This window comes from Olea europaea, chromosome 20, assembly GCF_002742605.1.
Source record: "Olea europaea var. sylvestris chromosome 20, O_europaea_v1, whole genome shotgun sequence".
NCBI lineage: Eukaryota > Viridiplantae > Streptophyta > Magnoliopsida > Lamiales > Oleaceae > Olea > Olea europaea.
This window is the reverse complement of record NC_036256.1, coordinates 4090765-4108290: the sequence shown is the minus strand read 5'-3', so window position 1 is coordinate 4108290 and position 17526 is coordinate 4090765. Positions and strand designations below refer to the sequence as shown.

The 17526-nt window shown below is 29.9% G+C and overlaps 2 protein-coding genes and 1 non-coding gene across 4 annotated transcripts; 1 reads left to right on the top strand and 2 right to left on the bottom strand.

Moving 5' to 3' along the window:
• Positions 1–434: 434 nt before the first annotated feature.
• Positions 435–2091, bottom strand: LOC111369449. 2 transcript variants are annotated; one of them, XM_022990967.1, is made up of 6 exons: positions 1727–2091; positions 1557–1638; positions 1391–1454; positions 1088–1273; positions 935–995; positions 435–843 (listed from the first exon to the last, which is right to left on the bottom strand). In XM_022990967.1, exons 1-6 carry the CDS (start codon positions 1959–1961, stop codon positions 662–664), a joined length of 810 nt encoding a protein of 269 aa, XP_022846735.1. In that variant the 5' UTR covers positions 1962–2091; the 3' UTR covers positions 435–661. The 2 variants fall into 2 exon arrangements, with proteins under 2 accessions (XP_022846735.1, XP_022846734.1); XM_022990966.1 differs by having other exon boundaries at positions 1385–1454; positions 1727–2090.
• A 9432-nt stretch (positions 2092–11523) lies between these two features.
• Positions 11524–12924, bottom strand: LOC111368974. The gene is made up of 6 exons (XM_022990466.1): positions 12683–12924; positions 12516–12597; positions 12360–12429; positions 12056–12165; positions 11834–11949; positions 11524–11755 (listed from the first exon to the last, which is right to left on the bottom strand). The coding sequence occupies exons 1-6, from the start codon at positions 12906–12908 to the stop codon at positions 11568–11570; spliced, it is 792 nt and encodes a 263-aa protein (XP_022846234.1). The 5' UTR covers positions 12909–12924; the 3' UTR covers positions 11524–11567.
• A 3977-nt stretch (positions 12925–16901) lies between these two features.
• TRNAA-AGC lies at positions 16902–16974 on the top strand. The gene has a single exon. It is a non-coding gene; the product is annotated as a tRNA-Ala (tRNA).
• The last annotated feature ends 552 nt before the right edge of the window (positions 16975–17526 follow it).

Below are 17526 nucleotides of genomic sequence, written 5' to 3'. Positions count from 1 at the left end.
AAAAAATTAAATTAAATTACATGTAGAGGGAGAAATTTGATCTCAGGGGTAATCAGTTATCGTATTTCCATGGATTATGTGTAATTTTCGATCAATTACCAAGAAATTATTTTAGATCTTACAATTTTACGATCTCAAAAATAATATAACTATCCGAAATGGGATATTAAAAATGTAGAATAGTTAGGATCCAAACTATTATGATCCCATTGCTCGATCCTAACAATTCTTGATTTTTTTTCCATCATCATGAACTTTTCAGTACTGCACTTTATTATTCTACTTTTTCATTATCATCTTTATTCCCCTCTTAGTAAATGTCGTAAAGTACTCCACTAAAGGGCCAATGAACTTGAATGAATTTCAACTTTTTTATTAACTATACTTTTCCATTAATACTATGATATTTCTTCATATCAAAGATAACAAGCGGAAATACAAATGTGTTCACATAATTATAAGTAATTACTTCTCATTTACTACTACTTTTATCTTCTTCTTCCTTGCCAAATTCACGTACTATCTTGGCAAGTTTTAATTTTTACAACTCAACGTGCAAACAACAAAATATGTTTCCAAAGAGGTTAACGAGTTCAGAAATTGAATCACACAAACTATTCAATGTCATTCTAGGTGGCTTCAAACCAAATCTAAACTTACATCATTTGCTAGTACGTTTATCATCTTCCTTGCCAAACTCATGAACAATCTTGGCGTAGTAATTCCAGTCAGGATGTGAAGGTGTTATTGCAGGCTGTCCGAAAGGATGCTCTTTTACATAAGATGGAACATTATCGACATCTGCAAGTCTCTCCAGATAGCCCCGCAACTCACCATTCTCACCTAAACACATCCACAGGGAAAATCAGATGCTGCCTGCCAAAAGATATACATACTAAAGAAACCAATTCTTAATCTGATTCTAACTGATCACCTAGAAATATATCTTCAATGTTGTGCCTTTTGTATGGTTGGGGAAATATTGCGGTATTAGGCTGCATTTGAAAACGAAAGAAGAAGCAATCATCTTAAAGGATAACTGGGATTAGTTTGTTGAAACTGTAAATTCCTAGAATGGTTTAGTTACAGGATTCAGCAGGGATGTGGGAGGATCAACACAAATCAACAAGGTATTTGACCATGAATATTGTCCCTTACGCCAGGGAAGATCAAGGTATTTCTTATCCCAGAGTCGCGTCAAATCCTTCAGAAACAGAGGCTTTTGCCTCTTTTTTAGGCATGCCATTCCAGAATCTATACATTCTTCTTGACCCTAATAAACAGATTTAACAAAGTCAGGTCATCTTTTTTCATTAGGCCATGGTTTCTCTTACACTTGTAAATATGGAATTTCATCTAAAAATTTTCAAGAAATCAGATTTACCCATACAAATGCCAACTTCTTTTTCATTTCAGAACCAGCGACACAGTCCAAAATAGCTTCTGTGTTACTTCTATACATTTCAACAACAGTGATCACATAACAGATAAATCGAACACAATACACAAGAAAAAAAAGAAACCGAAAATCATAATATCAAGTAAATGTCACTTACTCTACAGTGGCAGACCATATACCCACTTCAAATCGTTCAAAGCAAAATTTTATAAACTCAGTACAAAAGGGCCTCTTGAAAACTGTGTTGGAAGGATGAAAATTAGAAACCCAACACAAAATTAATCGAAAATATTTTCATAAACAGGATAAAAAGGAGTAAATTTTTACCTACAAATTTGCCATTACGCAGATCAGGTTTTATCCCTTCAACCTTTGTCCAATACTTCATGTGCACCCTGTTTACCAGTAGTCCACCGAGACAAAGCACAAGAAGTTTCCTTTTTGGACCCAGCTTTAATTTCTCCAATGGAAGCTCTGAATCATTTGCATCATCCTTTTCATTTTTATTGCTGTGATTAGTAACCACATTTTCAAATTTCGGGTCTGATGATTCATCTGCCATTTTCAGATTTCAAATTTGAAATAAAACAAGGGTTTATGAAAGTGCAGATTATATGGTCGCCAACTACGCGTACACTCAAGAAACTTTTAGCTCCATTGTCCCTATTCAGTAGAAATTAGGGATAAATTCGCCGGTGACCATTCAGCTTTATCAATATTTAAATTAAAATTAAATAATCAATATTAATCAGATTTATGAATTTCATGTCTTTTCAATCACACATATTTTATCAAAATTTATTAAAATCTAATTTTAATCTCCACTAAACAAGAGTTAGTATCATCATCATCTAATTTGATTTTATTTCATTATTTTATTTTATACTTAATGTCACTATGATTATCTAATTTCATATAACATTTCACCATAACTACCTAATTTCATGTAAGATTTCACCATGAATATCCTACTTATTACCATTTTCAATAATTTTAAAAATGATAAAATGATAACTTTGCATTATATAAAAAAGTTGGCTCGATGAGGAGCAAGAAAACCAATAATATCTTTATTGTTTTAAAAACCAAAAATTAAAGTTTTTTTTTTAATTTTAAATACCTTTTAAAAAATTTATTTTTATTTCATTTTTCTAAGTAACCTTTTTTTTTTAATTTTTTTATTTTATTTAAAAAACATTTATTTTCAAATAAATTTTTATTTTATTTAATTTTCTTAAGGAATGTTTTTTTAAATAACTTTTTATTTTTCAAGGTAAAGTTTTTATTTTATTTTATTTTCGAGTAACCTTTTTAAAAAAATAAGTTTTTATTTTATTTTAGTTTTCTAAGTAAAGCTTATTTAAATAAGTTTTTATTTTATTTTTTAAAATATTTTTTATTTTATTTTATATATAAGCAAAATTACTAGTTTTCCCCTTTTAAAATTAATGAAAAATGATGAAAAGAAATTGGGTGACCATATTGAAATGTTATATGAAATTAGGCAGCTATGGTGAAACTTTATATGAAATTGTGTGGTTATGATGACACTAAACTCTCATTTGTTTCCTATTTTTTGCACATTAAAATGAAAAACATGATCGTTATTCATCACATCAAACCACCATATTTGACTTTCTATATCTCGTGTAGGGCCCTAACATCTATATTTTTTATTCTCATTTTTACATTAACGTGTATCAAACGAGGCCTAAGTATAAAGTTTGGCAGCCATAGTAAAACAAAATCAAATTGGGTATTCATGATTTTACTAAGTATAAAATTGAGTAGTCATTGATTGATTTAATCCGTAGATATTAACTCTTGTTTGATCTTTATTATTTTCAAAATACATTTTTCATTTTTATTCTTTTCAATCACGTATTCTTTAACTAGAATAATATTATATTCTAACTCAAAACTTTCTTATTTTTTAACCACATATTTTTCATCAATCTATCGTTCCAAAATGCAATATTAGCCAAAAAATAGAACTCGAGCAGTTTAGATTTAAATTTAATTCAAAGTCAGTAATTAATTTTAACTATATAATTTATAAAATTCACACTTTTTAAATTACATATTTCATTAATTTTTATCAAAACCTACTAAAACTTCGATTTTAATCCTCACCAAACAGGATAATTAACTTGACGGTTTAATATCATACATGTCACTAATTAAGCTTTAAGCAAAATCTCAATCGGACAGTAAAATTTAAAATTGTCTTGATTTACATAGTTGGTATTCACTATTCACATCGTAATTTTTCTTCTATATAATAGCTATGGGCACCATGGAAATGAAAGTAGTTGAAATTATTTCGCAACTAGATATATTGATGAATAGAGTATCAAACCAACTAGAACAAATATCAACATACTTTAATGAAAATTAGTACTAATTTAAACACGTGAAATTAATGATTTAGAGTTTGATTTTGGATTATTCTAATTATCTACTAAAATAAACAATTAAAAATAAGCAAATTTTGGAGTTCAATCAAATCACAAAAATTACTAAGATCGTCGATCCATCATTGTTACTCTACTTATAATTTTAATAATACGAGTAATATACCGAGTTTAAGATATATGGAATCAAGTCTCGACCATCCCATCTGAAAATTAATGATGTCCAAAAAAAAAAAAAAAATTAATATTCATGACATTCAACTGCTATTATTTGATTGACCCAACCTCTAAATTCAAAATCGATATTATTTCTCTTCAATAATATTTAGTTAAAATTAGTGTTTTAAGTACACACCAAACGGAAGGAAGAAAATAGATTGATGTCCAAAGGGGTATATTATTTGGGACATAAAATGGAAAAACGAGTTAGCTAAGTGATGGTAAAGAAACGCCATTTACGGAGCTGTGTCAATTCCAGAAGAACCTAACGCTCCCCAGAGTAGTGATGGATGGTTAGGAAACTGATGACGAAGTGCTAGCTACTAAAGAAGGAGAATCTTGCTTCTCGGACATCATCGGAGCTTCAGATCGATCGAAATGGTGGAGGACAAAAAATGTATGTCAGGTGACATGGAGAAATTTGACGGGAATATCAATTTTGACTTGTGGAAAATTATGTTTTGATTTGGTTTGGATGACACATGAATTTAGAGAAAAGATTAAACCCCTATTTTCGACAAAAGTGAATGATGTGGACACCTTAAGAAAATTGTCCAAAATAAAGCAAATTCCACATTGTCATTAACGATGCGTCTCTTGTCGTCGTGAGAGACAGTGATATTCTTTCGAAAGAATTTGTTCGTCCTTATGATATATGTTTGACGAACAAATTGTCAAGATAAATAATGTGTTATTGTTAGTGGATCCGCAATTTTACAAACATGTGTTGGTTTAGCATTGATACAAGATGTGTTGTAGAATTTATTTCGATGAATGATGAACTCCTGGGAAAGCCAAACACGGGGGTTGGACCATAATTTTCAGCAAGATTGTTTGACATGAGGCAATTTGAAATTTTTAGAATGTGTTGATTCTAATGCCCCGTTTGAGTCAGAATAAAAAATATAACTATTATGAACCCCACATAAAGATAAAAAGTAAAATATGGTGGTTTGATGTGATAGATAAGATCAAAATTTTCATTTTAATAAGGAAATAATGGGGCTCAAACTGAGCCTAAGTGTGTATATTATTTAGGGTGAAACATGGTAATTCTTTGTTTTTAGAATTGTGACTAAAAGAAAAGATTCATTAAGGGCCTGTTTGAACCACGTTATTTTAAAAAAATGCATTCTTAAATAGTGATTTGACATCATTTCAACCACACATTTTTCAATAAAATAATATTACACGCAAATAAAAAACTTTTCTTTATTTTTTAATCACACATTTTTCATCAATACACTATTTAAGAATGCATTATTACCAAAATAATATGGCTCAAACACCCTCTAAGATTTCCCAAGTGGCTTGACAAAGAAGACAAAATATATTGGACCAGACACAGGTACAATTACTCAACTTCTAGGGGATATGAAAAAATTCCTATTTGAGGTCTTAGACAATTCAAAGTTAGAAATCGTTAGAATTTTTGACTTCTTGTTTTCCTACATAGAAATTGAATTTTTATTGTTTATTTCTTTTATATGTTATGGAGTAATTGATTATCTCCTCCTATAGATATGATCCTTCCTATTATAACTTTATTTTTTTTTCAATTTGAAGATAATTATGATTATCTTTGGCTGAGATTTGGGGATCATTTGAAATCTCGTCCATCATATATAGAAGATCTTACGCCCCATACGCTCGAGCAAACCCAAGAATAATTCACATAGTATGACTGGTGGATCCTTTAAAATCTCATGTGATATGATTTTTTTTTTTTTTTTTTTTTAAGGTTTCCTTGCAGTTTGGGCGTGTGAGAGATTCTATACGATTGTATAATTTTTTATGCAATGAAATGTCTCTATCTTTGTATTATATTTCTCCGATTTGAATGTTTTTTGCATAAATCTTTCTATTATTTTTCTATAACTTTTTTATATTTTTCTAATTTCTAAATAAATTCTTTGAACGAAGATTAATGCGGGGAAATCGAGGAATTGGTCTCAATTGGCAATAAGGCCCTATTTGATATCATTGATTTTTCATGGATTTCCATCAAAATGTCATGTTTGATAGCAATTTTTTTGGGTATCACTATTTCCATTCACACTTTTTATAAGTACATTCACTTTTGAAAAAAAAAATTATTATATTTTAAATCCTATGTAAATTTACTTAAATAGACATAAACAAAATTAAATAAAAATACAAAACTCTAAATTGATCCACTAATTTTTACTTTCATTAAATTATCCTAAATCTTTTTTTATTCTTTTAGAATTTGAGTTTAACTAGAATCCTAATAGATTAAGAAAAATTACATGAACATAATTAGAGAAAATTAGGCAATACTCTAAAGAATTGACTAATTTGATCACTACTCTATTAACTGATGAAATCATATAATTAGTGTAATTAAAACATTCTAGAATTACAACGCCACCCAAAACCCAAATAAATAGTTTCTATTCCAGAAAGCTATGAGAGAAAGATTCTCCTCACCTACTACTTCACTTCTTTTCACCACATTCTAGAATTGCACTGTGTTTTTCCTATTTGCCCTGGAAGGGGAGGTGGAGCGCCACACTTATGAAAAGTGCAAGTATGAGCTTGTTATGGAGAGAATGCTCCAGATACAGAAGATCCATGAGCAAGAAGCCAAGATGAAAGGTTTTGAGAAAGGCCAATTGCCCATTCCTCTCATCCCCAAAACAGCCGATGATTGACTCTGAAAGATTCTGTTAATCAAAACAATGCATCACTTGGAACTTCGTTGAATTCAAGTTCTTCAATACTTGGATGTTTATGGAAATTTTCAGGAAGAAACTAAACTATGGGCAGTGGTAGTCATCGGATGACTTAATTTGAAATTGTTTTGGTGTTATGTAAACATGATTACTAAAATACTCTCACTTTCCCCTGATAATCTAGTTCCAAATACATTTTACACATTTAATGTCTGTTTTACTATATGTTTTCTAAAAAAAACTATTGGTGTTTTTTATTCTTCACAAGTGATTATTAGTTTAACTTTTATGTATATTTATGATAAATTCATAACTTTGTCAAGACTAGATAATGTCATTACTCATATGATGAATGATGCGTTGTGAATATTTGCATTCTAGTACGAATTTTCCTTATAACTTTTAAAAAATAAAAAAAAATAAAAAATGAATCATAGTGTTAGGGATGTATTTAAAATGAAATGAATATATAAAATTTATGTGGATATATGTTATTTAAATGAATGAATTTAGTAAGGACAAGATTGGAATATAACGTGGATGTAAATAGTACTTTTTAAAATTTTTATGAAGGATGAACTTAGAGTGGGATATACTTATAAAAAGTGTAAATGAAAATAACGCTACCATTTAATTTTTGTAGTATTATTATTAATATTTTTAATAATATAATCCAACTTTTGTATATAAAAACTTTAAATTTGATTTTTGAAGTTGAATCTTGAAATTTTTTATTGGGTGTAATTTCCACATGATATAATATATTTTATATATTATTTGATAATTTATTACGCAATTTTTTTCATTTTGAAACTTGTATTATACTTTACTCATAAATTTCAAATAATAAATAATATTAGATAATAATATAATATTGTTACTTGAAATATTTGAAGAGATTAAATTTTTATTAATCAAAATAAGCTGAAAATAATAATTTATTTATTTTATCATAAATTAAACAACCAAAGGAACCAACAGTTGGAATTAATTTCATTATTTTCCGACTTTTCACTTCTCATATCAGATACTCACTAGAATATCATAAAATTTACAATCTATAAATAGGTGGACTAAGAATGGGGTAAAAAGATAATTTAACCTTTTAATTCTTATCCTAGAAATTAACTAATATAAAAATTTTATCTTTCAATTTTTTCAATTTCAGATCGGGTTATCGAATCGAATATCCGATAACATAACAATCGGATATGGATTTAACAATCAGATATTATTAGATTATCGGATATGATCGGATAATTATTCTTAACGGATTGGATCGAATCGAATTTGGGCAAATCCAATCCATATTTGATCCATTTATAGCTCTAATAACGATGTTAGAACACCAATTTAAGTTATCACACTTGATAGATTCAATTAAATGAATCATTTTCTATTACATTTAAATGAATATATCATTTAATGTCATGCAATTGACATCTAGACTAACATTAGTACTATTGAATTGCATTACTCATTCGAAATAGATTGCCACTAAGAGAATGTTTATCAAAGTTCAAATCATATTTAAGTTAATTAAATATTTTTAGTCCTGAAATTCATAACCTACTATCTACACATTTTATAAAACTTACGACTTAGTAGATGTGACAATTGAACCTCATATTCAAACTCAGCGGTGCCACGGCTGCGAGACTATTTTGGATAGGATTAGCGGTCCCATTCTGTTTGTTAGTTAATTATTTGTTTACATTCAATTCAATCCATCTTTTTTATGTTGAAATCCCGACTTAAATAGCAAATACTTAAAATATCCTAAAATTTACAGAAAAAATAAAATGAAATATATAAATAGAGTGCCAACCCCACCCCTTCCCTATCTCCTCTTCGCTCTGTCTTAAGTGTCGATCAGGACGATGATGGGGTAGTAAAATTCTTGACATCCCTATATATATCAAATGTTCGATTATATATATATATATATTTTTTTTTTTTATTTTTTATTTTTTGGTTGATTAAATTTTTTTAGACTAATTCATTTATTTAAAGAAATTTTTAGATTAATTTATTTATTTACTGCATGTCTTGCAACAATGGCGAACGCAGACATTTTACGTTAATGGAGCACAATTGAACTTGCAAAAAATACAGATTTACATTTATACCTATACTACCATGTTTGCCATCCTTTTTATCTCCAACATCATTTTCATTTCTTTTATCTCGAATATTCCTTTTATTAACATTGTGATTATAAAAAAAAATGCATATTTACGTTTAAATTATTTTCCCATCACAATTAACTCAAGTGAAAAATACAAAAATCACAGCAATTCTAAATGTTAAATTATCATATGCATTAAACAAAGACAAAAAATCACAGTAAGAATCTATTACCACTAAATCACCGAAACAATATAGAAATTGGAGCACTTAAATGAATCTCTAATTCCATTTCATAAGAAAATAACAAAGAAATAATATCCCAAAAAATGAGGCATAATGAATGAATCTTTCACGTTCTTTAAAAAATTAAAACTTCATTCAAAGTTTTAGATTTTCTGGGCTAGAATTTTTCTGTTTCAAATCTAATTTCCCTTTAAAAATAAAATAAAAATAAAAAATGTTTGCAAGACACCGGCAGACCCACAATGGGTCATCGTGGGTCACTTGACCAACTAACTTAAAATTGATTTTTTTTTATAATTATTATAAAGGGAAATAAGATTTGAAACAGAAGAATTCCAGCCCAGAAAATTTGAAAACTTTGAATGAAGTTTTAATTTTTTAAAGAACGTGAAAGATTCATTCATCAAAAGTTATACCTATCATTTTTCGAGAAATTATTTCTTTTGTATTTTCTTATGAAATGAAATTAGAGATCCATTTAAGTGCTCCAATTTCTATATTGTTTTGGCGATTTAATGGTAATGAATTCTTGCTGTGATTTTTGCTAATACCGATTCCATCCGAGCTCTCTTATTGAATTGCTCATTCAATGAGCATTCTCAATATTATGCATTTTCGGATGGTAAATATTTCTCAGAACATGGAGTGTGAATCAAACCCATGTTTGAATTGAAATTGAAATACTAATGCAAGTTCTTCCCTTCTAAATCAGATAGATTCATATCTGAAAGTCTTTGTGTTGGACTGTAATGCATTTGATAATTTAACATTCAAAATTGCTGTGATTTTTGTATTTTTCGTTTGAATTAATTGTGATGAAAAAATAATTTTATACTAAATATGTGTTTTTTTTAATCACAATAATGAAAGGAATATTTGAGATAAAAGAGATGAAAATGATGTTGGAGATAAAAAGGATGACAAACATAGTGGTATTTGTATAAACGTAAATCTTTATTTTTTACAAGTTCAATTGTGCCCCATTAATTCAAAATGTCTGCGTTCGTCATTGTTGCAAGACATGTAGTAAATAAATGAATTAGTCTAATCTTATATAGTAACTTATTCTGCAATATCGTAATTTAGCTTTTGCATTGTTCAATATATGCCTTCCCCGGATGTTCTATAACATTGACCAGCCCTAGACTTAGGTAGCATGGGCTACTGTTTAGGGCCCGAAATATGCCCCCAAAAACTTGGGCCCATTTTTATTATTTTTGAAGCAGGTTCGGAGACTTTTATGATAAAACAATACACAGTTTCTAAATATAATCATCACATTTCAAAATTAATAAACTTGTTAAATTATTTCAAAATTCAGATGTTAATTTAAATTAATAATATATATAATATATAATTAATTGAAAATTTGAAACCAATNCTTTTCCATGGTTTTAAGGTATTGGAATTCTTTGGTTTTGGTGGGGAAATGGTTTTCTACCTTTTTTTAAAAAATTTCAGCAATGGGAACAAAATTTATCAACAATTGTAAAAAAAATTATTCCTTTAATTAACAATTTTCACAAAAAATGATCAAACAAATACAAAAAGATTCAAAATTTCAACATTTTTCATGTCAAAAATTATATCAATCAAACACATTTAATGACAATACTCATGAAATCAAGTTCTATGCAATTCACATATGACCGGTAACAATGGCAATTTTTTGTTATGAGAATTTTGGTATAATAGAGAAGTTTCATCGAAACTTCTCAAGTGACGTGTTAAAGAAGATAAAAGAGATGGGACAGAACCACATGTACGTTATTCAACTTTGAGGAGACATGGAAAATTTCTTTTGGAGGTATTAGAGAATCCAAAGTTAAGGTGAACATCGTTATGCTTTTTGACTTGGTCTTCTCCTAAATAAAATAGGATGATTTCTTTTTCTTTTCTTTTTTTTGGTTCCTTAGCAGAATAGAATTGAATTTATCTAGTGGTACATAATAGGGTATATCGAATGATATACACCCCACTTACATGGGTGTGGGACCCATGTGAAAGAAAAAATATTTTATTCGAGTGGGTCCCTCTTCCATGTGAGTGAGGTGTACATCATTAGGTACACCCCGATGTACCACTAGCAAAATCGAATAGAATTTGTGTTGTTCCATGTATTATATGTGTGATTTTTTTATTTTTTTATTATTTTTTTTTGTTTCCTACTTGAAATAGCATTAATTAACCATTTCTTAAACCTCTATTGTATTTGATTTATTCGTATTTTAAGATAGTCATACACTATCTTGGGATAAAACTGGGAGATCATTTGAAATCTCATCCTATTTGCTTTGAATTATAAGCTAAGCCAAACATGCTAGGCCGAGGCAAACAATGCAAGTTATAAAGTGATTACTATATTTTCAAAAACAGCCAATTCAAATACAAAAAGCATTAATATGTTGCATTACATGTTTATTTTGATATTGTCTTCATTAGCAACTTCTTTATATAGATTTGATCTCATTTACTAGCACTTTCAGCACTCTCTTCTTCCTTGCCAAAATGGCGAACGATCTTCGAATAGTAATTCCAGTCGGGATGTGATGGTGTTATAGGAGACTGTCCAATTCGATGCTCTTTCACATAAGTACGAACATCATCGGCGTCAGCAAGTCCTTCCAAAAAGCCTCGTAATTCACCGTTCGGACCTAAAAATTCCGACTGAAAATCAGAACTAGCAAGCCAAACTTACTAAAACCAAGTTGTAAATCTAACTCTTATCTCACCTAAAAATGTATCTTTGACGTCGTGCTTTTTGTACGGTTGGGGAAATATTGCTGTATCGGTCTGCATGTAACAGAAGAATAAGAAAATAACTTCAATGACAATTAATTTATCGAAACTGAAATTCGTGAAATGATTATGTACTTACAGGATTCAGCAGGCATGTATGGGGTTCATCGTCGATCAACAACGTATTTGACGATGAATATTGTCCCTTTTCCCACGGAAGACTATGGTATTTCTTCTCCCAGAGATCCTTCAATTCCTTCAGAAATAGAGGCTTCTCCTCCTTCCTTAGGCAGTAAAATCCAGATTCTGTGCGTTCATCTTGACCCTATGAAACAAATATAAGACTTAATCTTTTGATAAGGTAAACTGTACAGTACTGAACAATATTAAGAACGGAAAAATGAGCTAAAATCCCATCCATTATATCGTTGAATAGTATTTCCTAATATGCGTACGAAACACCAAACGTGTAACATACTTAATTACTGATTCCAATGTTTATGAAGAAATCAAACTCACCCATACAAAAGCTAACTTGCTTCTCATTCCAGGTCCAGTGACACAGCTCAAAGCAGCATCAATATTACGGCTATTCATTTCAACATCAGTGATCATATAACACAAAAATTTTACATGAATAGTAATCCAAAATAAAAGGTAATAAGTTGCACTTACTTTCTAGCAGACGACCATACGCCCACCTCAAATCGTTCGAAGCAAAATTTTATGAAGTCAGTACAAAAAGGCCTCTTGAAAACTGTTTCGAAGTGATAAAAATTATAAACCCGCCCGAAAATTAATCGAAAAACTACAAAAAAAAGTAGTAAATTTATCGTCTTTACCTAGAAGTTTATTGTAGGCGACATCAGCTTTCAATCCACGAACAGTGTGACTATCCCTAACGTGCACTCTGTGCACCAGTAATCCGCCAAGGCAAAGCACAAGAAGTTTCTTTTTAGGACCCAATTTTAATTTCTCCAAACGAAGGTCCAATTCACTTTCAACAACATTTTCATCTTCACTGCTATCATCAGGAGCCACATTTTTTAACTTGAGTTTATCTGCCATTTCTCGAATACGATGTGTTACAAAATTAAGGTTAAGTAGACATTATATAGACTAGAAGAAGTTTGAAAGTCGAACATTATATAGACTAGAAGAAGTTTGAAAGTCGACATTATATAGACTAGCTTTGTTTCTTTAATTATGCGAAATGGTTGGAATTCTTGTATCAAAAACGAAATTTGAAGGGCCATTTCAATTTTATTAGTAAATTTTATATGCTTTTTTCTTCTTCTTCTTTTGTTTTTTTTTTTTTTTTTGGACACAAAAATTTCTAATAAAATTGTTATTATTTTATATGGGTTATAAATTATAATACTATATTTTCATTTTGATTATTTTTACATCCAAAAAAATATATATATACACACAAAAAAAAATTCAATTATTTCAATAATACCTTCAATTATTTCAATAATACTTTACCTTTCGTTTTTCCATACGTAATAAATATTACATAGTTATTGTCATTTATGAAATTTGTGTTATAAATTCTCAAATAATTACATTCACATTAACCTAGTTTCAATGAATTTTCATTTGATAAATCACGATTACATAAATCCAAAATTATTATAGATGAATTTATTCATATTCATGTATCTAGAAATTTTAATGAGCGTTAATCTATGTATTAACAATTAATTTTTATGTATCAAATGTAATATAAAAATAATAAACATTAATGAAAAAATTGATTTTTTTAAAAATAAAACGAGTTATACGCTTCTTTTTAACACACGTGTTTGACGTAAGTTTAATTATTTTAGATATTCATTTAGATAATTCGATATGTCTATAATATAGTTCTTGAAACGAGCTTCGAGAGGATATAGAAAATTTACTTATTTGACTACAGTATGATCGTTGAAAAATTTTTAAAGTTAGCTCGTTTCTGAAAATCTAGAAATATTAATTTGGAACAGTCTACTTTGACGCGCTATAACAATTGCTACAAATGGCTGTTTCGTGCAAGATTAACAACCTGAAAAATTAGGCCGTGAGTATTTCAAAATGATATTAAGAATGTAATATTTCGACTTCATTTGATAACCTGGAGTGACCACGAAAATTAAGACAAAAACATAAGAAATTTAATGAATTTATTCATATTTTTCTCCAAGTTAACCGTCCTTTCCTTTTACTTTTCACGATACGTCACCCTCTTTTGAATTTCTGTACAGTTACTATGAACCACGTTCTGTACGTGTAGCTTTATAATTTTCGTTTTTTAGATCAACAAGTAATAATTATAGGTCCTAAAAAATGTGTGCTTAAATTTAAAGTTTGCCTTAGTCTTTTCCTTTGCCTTTCCCTTAGATCAGATAAGTAGATAGCCTTCGTTTTAACTGTTTGGGTTTTATTTATTTATTTTTTGCTAAAATTATATGTTGATATGAATGAATAGTTCTAAGTGTGTAGTACCTATAAGTCCTACAAAATATACTATCAAAAATTATAATTGTTTGACTTTGAAAATGAATTTTTTAGCAAACAAATAAAACACAGCGGAAGGCTCCGTGAATGCTTGGATGCCCTTTCAATTTCTTTATTTTAATTACACATTCTCAATTTTTATCCATTTAATTTTCACATATTTCGTATTCATCACTCATATTCATTATAATTTGCCCAAACAAACACGTAGTTTCCATTTAGAAATTTTATAAATTATTTAAAAAGTGAAATAGTGATGTCTTCCACAAAATTCATGGATAATAAATAACTAACGTTTATGAATGTGTAGTTGAAATTATTGTCAAATATGTGATTAGTAGATAAAAAAAAAGAGTAACACTGTTTAGCATAACTTGCGTTGAGAACCCCCAGTTTGATTTTGTGAAAATTTAGATTTTTAGTATATTTTGATGAAATTGATAAGATTTAAGGTTGAAAAATTAATAAAAAAATGTAGATCCACTAAATTTATGATTAAGATTTATTATTGAATTTGATTTAAACTTTTAACAGCTTTTTTAGCTAAATTAAATAAGAATTAAATAATATTCAAGTATCATTAATTTATAAATTATCCTAAAATTAGGAACATAAACATCTAAAATGATCTGTTAATTTAGCCCATGTTTGATCCCCATTAAATTAAATTACATTACATTCCATTTTTCTCTCTCCTATTTTCAACCACATAATCTTTCATAAAATAATATTACATATAAATCCAAAAATTTTCCTTCTTTTTTAACCACTCATTTTTTTAAAAAATACGACTTCTCTCATATTCGTTTTCAGGTAATGGGGGTTAAACAGGGGCTTAATTAAAGGATCTTAGCTAGGTGGCAGAATTGGTTAGGTGCTAGATAGGATTATTCAAAATGATATTTCTTTGTCACTCCTTGAACTTGTTTGAACATGCCACGTGGCTTCAACCCACAATTGGCAGAACCTCGTACGAGCACCTTGCGCTGTGTCCACCACCTTCAGCCACCTATTCCCACCGTTAACCTTCTCTCCATCCTTATGTAAAAGAAATCCCTTCAGGCAAGCATAGGCAAGTTGTACTGTATTATACATATTCCCACAAAAATGCAGAAGCCAGTCGACGACACCAAGGAAACGGTGACGTTCCGAGCCGTAAGCGGGGACGAAGAGGGACGAAAACGCGTAGAGAAAGTTGAAACGGACACACACAACATTGACACACTAAAGCACATAGAGAAGAAACTGGTGGACAAAGCATTCAGAGACAGGACCGCCACCCGGTTGACGGGCGTCCGTTGGTAAAACAGGCGAAGGGCGGCCATGGAGGAAAATTCACGTGGGAGGGGCCAGAGGACGAGGTGGCGAATGAACTGGACGCAGCGCCGGCAGCCGTAGATGAGGATGATCCAAACTTCGTGGACGAGGAGACAGAGGAGAGGATATTGAGAGGGGAAGTTAGTGGGGTTGAAGGACTGGTGGTTGGCCAAGTTGAGGTGCCGAAACTTGCGGAGGAAGGGGTGGCGAGAATTGATGTTGATCCTCAGTTGCAGAGCAATGTTTAACAACTGTGTGGGGCTGGGGAGGGTGGATAGTCTGCAGAAATTTGCTTTAATTTGTATATAACGTTTGTGTTTACGTGAGAACGATGAAGCAACTGATGTTGTAACTTGCAACAATAATGTAATTTTCTTGAATTCTATGAGTTAATTTAATTAATTGTCGTTGAACTTTACTATAAGTTACTAATTCCTCATTGAGGTTTAAAAAGTTAATCTCCTCTTATTGAATTTTATTATAGATTATTTTTTGTTCACTAAAATTTAAAATGTTACTCGTTCATTGTCCAAATTTGAAGGGGTGGCGAGAATTGATGTTGATCCTCAGTTGCAGAGCAATGTTTAACAACTGTGTGGGGCTGGGGAGGGTGGATAGTCTGCTGAAATTTGCTTTAATTTGTATATAACGTTTGTGTTTACGTGAGAACGATGAAGCAACTGATGTTGTAACTTGCAACAATAATGTAATTTTCTTGAACTCTATGAGTTAATTTAATTAATTGTCGTTGAACTTTACTATAAGTTACTAATTCCTCATTGAGGTTTAAAAAGTTAATCTCTTCTTATTGAATTTTATTATAGATTATTTTTTGTTCACTAAAATTTAAAATGTTACTCGTTCATTGTCCAAATTTGAACAAAGTTACCCATCAATCACCATATTATTTTCATTAGTGTTATTTATAGCAAAGCTTAGTAGGTAACGAGTAACTTCATTCAAATTTAGATTAGCAACAAATAATTTTTCAAATTTCGATAAGCAAGTAGTAATATGTAACAAATTTCAGTGAACAACGAGAAATTTTTTAAAAATTCAGTATGTAAGTAATAACCTATAGTAAAATTTAGTGATCATGAGAGTCTAAATATGTTGTTTCGTTAGCCTTTTTTTGTTTTTTTAAATCATAGTAATTTGCAATAATGTGAAACTGAAAAGGTTGTAGAAAAATGAGCATACCCCAGAAGAGGACTTATATTATAAGGTGAAGAAATCCGTTCAACTGGGGATGTAGCTCAGATGGTAGAGCGCTCGCTTAGCATGCGAGAGGTACGGGGATCGATACCCCGCATCTCCATTTCGTTTTCCTCTTTTAAATAAATCTGTTCTGTTAGTTTTGTTGCGCAAATTTGTATGGGGCTCAGCAAGCCTGTTCTTTCGCTTGGATTTTCTCCTGAAGCCCAATAAGAAAACATCATACACTGAACTCTCATTTGCTCCAAAATAGGAGCCTCTCGTTTTGGGGAAAATGGTTTTAAATTTTAATTATCATAAATCAGGTCGTTAAGAATTTTTTCACAAAACTTGGGTATTAATTAAAAACTCATCTCCCCCTTTAACCATTTCCCACTCTACTTTGTCACTCCAGAAAACGTAGACACCATTTCTCTCCGTCTAACCATCTCTCTCTCTCTCCCCCTTTCTCTCCCTCCTTATAGCAAAAGTAGACAACAAAGTCAGTTGAAAAAGTAATATCTACACCAATCATTTCAAAAATAGATTTTTAAATTATTAGAAATTAATGGCATGAATTTGCAACACTTATTTTGTCAACCAAATTTGTAAACACACTTTGTATAAATAGTATAATACAAAACATAAAGCACCATTTTTCTATGTACTCTACTTA